Genomic DNA, 5,797 nt, shown 5'->3' with positions numbered 1-5,797 from the left:
AACGTTGGATCGTGACTCGGAGGAACGGCGGGTGGTAACTCAAGAAAGAGAGGAGCTCATGAAGTCGCGGGAAGAACACGAAGCAATCTTACAAAAGGTGTCCGACGCTCAGACACAATTGGAGCTAAACACGACCCTCCTGCGGGAAGAAGAGAAAACCCTCCTCAGAGAACGGGAAGCTTTCGCTCAGGAAGTCAACAAGTCTTACTCGAACCTCCGTCGGCAACAGTCTTCCTTACAAGTGGATCAGCAAATGTTGGCCTTGCAACTTCAGGAAGGCCGACTCAGATCCGGTTCGGTCGGGACTCCCTACGCGACACCCGCCTCGTCCCGGAAAGGTTCCCCTTCGAAGGGGAGTCTTTCGACTTTCATGACGTCGTCAGTACTCCAGGCCCCCTACTCAATGGCGGGTGGAGAATGGACCCTATCCCGGTGTTTATGCAACAAACCGAGGTTGCTACGGAAACCATGTCGATGCCGGTGCCGGCAGGCGTCTACGGCTGTGCTGTGACTTCCCAAAAGCCGTTCATTCCCGAACGACCAAGGCAACGAGAACCCCCCGAGTACATACCCCAGGACTCGTACGGGATGCGTGGACACAGTAACCCCAGCCCACCTTACTTCACACCGGCCCACGGAGACCGCGGCGGTGTATTCGGTGGAGGATCCGGCAACCCTCCCGGCCCTCCGTCGACATACCCAGCTCCAGGGGGGCCCGGGGGACACAACCCTTTCGAACACTCTGGAGGCCGAGGAAACCCCCCCGGACCTCCTGGGGGAGGTGGACCTGGAGGTGGCGGCGATGACCATGGGGGTGGAGGCGCACCAAGGTTTCCATACGTGCCCCGGCACGATGACCATGGGGGTCGTCCTTCCCGTTCTGCTTATGCTGATGCACGAAAATACGCCCCCAAACTGAAACGAGTGGATAGCGCCATCCCTTTGGAACACTTCCTGAAGAAGTTCGACACGTTACAATTGGACTACGGAATCACGGACGCCCAACTGGTAGGAATCTTCGACGACCGCCTCAACGAATCCGGTATTCCTCGTTTTGCCGACTGGTGGGGCCGACGAGTCCGGGATCATGCTGAACAGTCCTGGGCTGAGTCCCGGGAGGCTTTCAGGCATGAATTCATCATGAAAACGATGACGGAGCGAATGGCGACCATTACCGCGGACTCGTACCGCCGAACTGGGGAGACGGTTAACAAGTACGCCTGCCGCATCGGCGACAACATTCGAAACGCGAATTTCCCGCCGGAAAGTGCCGTGTTCATTTTGCTCAACGAATGTGAAGACCCCATCGTGGCCAGCTGCCTCCGGGGGGCCCCGACACTCCCTACAACCATCGAAGCGAGCCTGAAATACTTGAAAGAGAAGGATGTCAATCTCGAGAAACCATTTGAAGGCAACCCCAAGACAGCCATGATCTCTCTGGGAACCCCTGGGCGCGCTCCCCGGGGCTCGGCCAAAGCCCCTGCGATCCCGACCAACGAAGTCCAGGAGCTTCAAGCCACGGTATCCAAGATGAAGCGTGAAATGACGGCGATGGCGGCCAAACAGAACGCTCGTCAGCAGGACCAAATCTCGGCTTTCCATAACGTTGTTGCCCAGATGGCCCATGAGCAAACCCCAGGGGCGAATAACCCAGTACAACCCAAAATTAGTAACTCCCCAGACGATGAAACGAAGAATGGGGAAGTGATTTGTGGGCGCTGCAGCACGAAGGGTCATAGCCGGGACAGATGTCCCCGGCTCAAGTACTACTACTCTCGCTGTCGAACCGAGGGTCACGCCAATGCGGAATGCGGAATCCCACGACAGGACGGGGCCAGAATTCCTAGCGGCGGCCGACCTCGGGCTGGCAGTTATGGGAATGGCCGCCGAGGAAATAACGACTGCCATACCTGTGGAAAACCCGGACATTTCAGCTTCGCCTGCCCCCTCAACAAAGGGAAGTTCAACCCTAAAGTCATCGCAGCCTTGACCGACATTTTCGACCCCGGGAATGTGACCGACGGAGGCGACGACGACTTCGAGGACGAACTACAATGAGGCCGTCGGAGTCGACACCAAGCCGCCGGGAGTGGCGTCAAAAGTGACTCCTAAAATGACTCCCGATACTGACAAGAAGAAACTGACACTTACCAAGGCTGTGAGCAGCAGCCCCGGGAACAACAAACCCAGAGTTACGCCCACAGCCACAACCAAGACTATGATGCCACCATTACACGGAACTTCGGCAGCTACCCGAACCATGGAAGGGAGCAACGAAGACCCTGACGAGGGTGCTTCTAAAACAAGACTACAAGACCAGGAGTGCCTTATGACCAGAAGAGATCCAAACTCCGTAGATGACATGACCATTAAGACCGGACGAGACAAGTCCCCTACTAACTATGACGACCAAGCTCTCGGCATCAGACGAATCGAATACCTGACCGATGAAGCACGCAATACTCCAGGGCTCCCTCTGGACGCGACCCTGCAGGCAAGTATAACACAACAACCAAATGAAACTTACACCAACACCAAATCACCGCGCTTGCAAGCGGGTGACCCAGCAAGCTTTAAAGGCGCTACGATCCCCCCGCCCCTTACGAACGCGAAGGCTGACACCCGGCCTCCCGGTCTAAAGGCCGACGTGCGCTCCCCGAAAACAGCCACTTCGCAGGCCACGACTACTGCAACTACCCCTGGGATTCAGAGCTTCAAAAACCGGGGGTCAAAGAAGCTTTGACCTCCCGCCACGCTTGGACCGTGTTCGGCAAAGACAGGGGAGCCCACGAACCTGACAGCCACCCCTGGTTACGAAACTGGGCCTTCTCCCAGGGTGACTCCCGTCTTTACGGAAGCCCAAATCGAAGCAATCATGCGGGGCGACCTAACGGGCATCCCCGAGGCTCGGCACGTCGATATCGAGGAGCGCCTGTACCCTGTCTCACCAGCCGACCTGGAACGTCAGCTCGTCCGACTCAAACAAGAACGAAAGGATGTCACTCAAGAGGATATTGTCAAGGTGGTTACAATGGCCCTTCGCCGGCCATTGACACGGGACGACGCGCATTTGTTCGAGTCACCTTCGAACATCGACGATCCCGATCGCTGGCTCGACTGGTTCTCCAGCACCCTGAAAACATGCGACGAGGCCCGGACGGCTAACCGCAACTTCGAAAACGCACGAGTGGCAATCATTTCCGACACGCGGTGGTCACGTTTCCAGCGAAAAAACCTGGCCTCAATCGAGCTACCCGGTGTTGGACCCATCCCTGAAACCGATTGCACGCCACCCGAGGGTGTCGTCCTACCTATCGGCGGTACTAAAATTCCCCGTCTACCTGCTCAGCAACTGGTCAAAGTCCACGGAGCCGTACAGTACCACTTAACCGACGACAGGGCCTCTTTCACCCTACCATTAAGGGACCTGGAACTCACACGACTACCCTCGGCCATCTGGCGCATCTGTCGCAGGACGCTCTCATCTCGGCGCCACTACCTGGACCTCGCCCTCGGAGGCCATCATATTGAAAGCACCCTCGCCACCCCTGACGGCCGGTCGCAAACCCCGGAGTCTCTCTCCCCGGGTGCCGTTGACTCAAACAATCCCCTCGAGTCCCCGACGGTCGAATTGCCGTTCCTGGGCCTAAAAGATGACGAGCTCCTTTCAATGGTGGCACCATCCCCTCGACCAGACCAAAAGGTGTGCCAAGTGGGTTCCAATCCAAACGCCCCGTTGGTTCAGGTCCGCATCCAAACGGCCGACACGCTTGCGTTAGTGGATACAGGAGCTTCCGTGACGGTAATTAGCGAGGCGTTCTGGAACGAACTCGGGAGCCCTCCTCTCCAAAAACCGGTGTATGGGTTGGTCTCGGCATCCAACACGCCTATACGAACGCTGGGCCTCCGGTACCTCAGCATCACTCTAGCGTAAAAACAAACAACCTTCCCGGTATGGGTACTGGTCGACTCCGTCAGCCCGTGCATTCTGGGGATTAACCTGTTGCGCAAACTCAAGGCCCTCGTCAACCTCTCAACCAACTGTGTTGGCTTTGGGGATTCTCCCATCACCCTACCGTTCCACACCGACGACGCCCAGACGACACCAAGAACGGTAGCCCATCTCAAACGTGAGGACCCGCGGGAACCACCGGAACAGAAAGCTCACGAACCCGCGCCTTCGGTCTCCCTACACAACGTGCCGACCAACTGGCCCACTGTCCACCCCACGTCCACGGTCTATGTCAAAAGCAACTCCCGCAGGCTTGTCTTATGCCACATCTCGTCAGACCTCCCGGAAGGGTGCCCTATATTGGTAGAGTCCACTGCCTCGTTGTCCCCTTTACATATCGCCCGTTCGATCAACATCGTCCGGAAGGAAGGCTTCTGGGTCCAGGTGCGGAACCACTCGGACACGAAATTAGTCATTCGCCCCACCGACGCCATCGGAGTGGTTACCCACCTCCCGGACCACTACAGGAACCACACGGACACGCCAGCGTCGGACACGTTGCCCACCCCGTCGCCCCGGAGCGCGACTTCTCTGCGGGGGGGAGAGAGGGAGGTTCCACAGGAGGCGGAAACACTCTGCGCACTATCCACAGGAGCGCAGGAAACAAGTACGAAACCAGGCAAGGAAGAGATCCAAATTGACTGGAAAGACTCCAGTCTGAGCCTCGAACAGAAAGAACTCCTCCGAAAACTTCTCCTGCGCTTCGACCTCTTCGTCTCGACATCAAAAGCCCCGGGAAGGACTGACCTGACCAAATGCCACATCAACACCGGGGATGCGACCCCGATCAAACAAGCACCATTCCGAGTGACCCAACGAGAGGGAGAGATCATGGAAGCAGAAATCAAACAGCTCCTGGAGCTTGGACTGATCCGACATTCCACAAGCCCGTGGGCTAGCCCAGTACTCGTGATCAGGAAGCCGGACGGTTCCATCCGGTTCTGCATCGATTACCGACGGCTCAACGACGTCACGATCAAAGATTGTTACCCAATGCCTCGAGTAGATGATCTCTTGGATGTTCTGGGCAAATTCAAGTTCTTCACAACCATGGACGTGGCATCGGGATACTGGAACGTGCGGATGGCTGAAGAAAGCATCGAGAAGACAGCCTTCACCTGCAAGTACGGGCTGTACGAATGGCTAGTCATGCCCTTCGGACTGTGCAACGCGGTGCCGCAATTCGAAAGGCTCATGGAAGGGGTCCTCCAGGAATACTTGTGGCGCATCTGCTTGGTCTACCTAGACGACATCATCATCTTCAGCGAGGACTTTGGCGAACATCTAGTGCGCATATCCCAAGTCCTGACGCGCCTCCAGGATGCCGGGTTCAAACTGAAAGCGTCCAAGTGCCAATGGGGAAGGGATAGGGTCGGGTTCCTGGGGCACACGATCACCCCGGGAGGCATCCTACCAAACCCTGAAAAAGTGAAAGCGGTGCTGAGAATCAAACCCCTGAAAAACGTGGCCCAAGTCCGATCCTTCCTGGGACTCGCCGGCTACTTCCGGAGATTCATCAAGGGGTACGCCCTGCTATCTCGACCCTTGGAAAAACTTAATGTGGCCGACGAGTTCGAATGGTCCCCGGAATGTCAAACCTCCCTACCCGGACTTCGAACTACCTTTCACGGTCTTCGTGGACGTATGCTCCATTCTGTAGCCCTGGGGGCAGTATTGATGCAAGAACAACGAGGCCGACACCGAGTGATTGCGTATGCTAGCCAAGCCCTGGACGCCTCTCAACAAAAATGGATCAAGAAGAAAGACGGAGTCTCGGAGATCGAG

At 56.8% G+C, this 5,797-nt stretch overlaps 3 protein-coding genes across 3 annotated transcripts in view; all 3 read left to right on the top strand.

The window, feature by feature from the left end:
* Nucleotides 1-58: 58 nt before the first annotated feature.
* On the top strand, nucleotides 59-2,058 carry H257_17243 (hypothetical protein; the record flags this gene model as incomplete). The annotated part of the gene is made up of 2 exons (XM_009845959.1): nucleotides 59-338; nucleotides 392-2,058. 2 exons carry the CDS (start codon nucleotides 59-61, stop codon nucleotides 2,056-2,058), a joined length of 1,947 nt encoding a protein of 648 aa, XP_009844261.1.
* A 55-nt stretch (nucleotides 2,059-2,113) lies between these two features.
* Nucleotides 2,114-2,743, top strand: H257_17242 (hypothetical protein; the record flags this gene model as incomplete). Its single annotated transcript, XM_009845958.1, has 1 exon — nucleotides 2,114-2,743. The coding sequence occupies one exon, from the start codon at nucleotides 2,114-2,116 to the stop codon at nucleotides 2,741-2,743; it is 630 nt and encodes a 209-aa protein (XP_009844260.1).
* Nucleotides 2,744-2,875: 132 nt separating this feature from the next.
* H257_17241 (hypothetical protein) overlaps nucleotides 2,876-5,797 on the top strand; it is a gene marked incomplete at both ends in the record, with an annotated part of 10,913 nt that continues 7,991 nt past the window's right edge. The window contains 2 exons of the mRNA XM_009845957.1: nucleotides 2,876-3,909; nucleotides 3,979-5,724. Coding sequence (XP_009844259.1) covers nucleotides 2,876-3,909; nucleotides 3,979-5,724 — 2,780 coding nt within the window. The remainder of the gene's footprint in view (nucleotides 3,910-3,978; nucleotides 5,725-5,797) is intronic.

Source organism: Aphanomyces astaci (assembly GCF_000520075.1).
Source record: "Aphanomyces astaci strain APO3 unplaced genomic scaffold supercont1.101, whole genome shotgun sequence".
NCBI classification, from domain to species: Eukaryota; Oomycota; class Saprolegniomycetes; order Saprolegniales; family Verrucalvaceae; genus Aphanomyces; species Aphanomyces astaci.
This window is presented reverse-complemented; position numbering and strand designations above follow the sequence as displayed.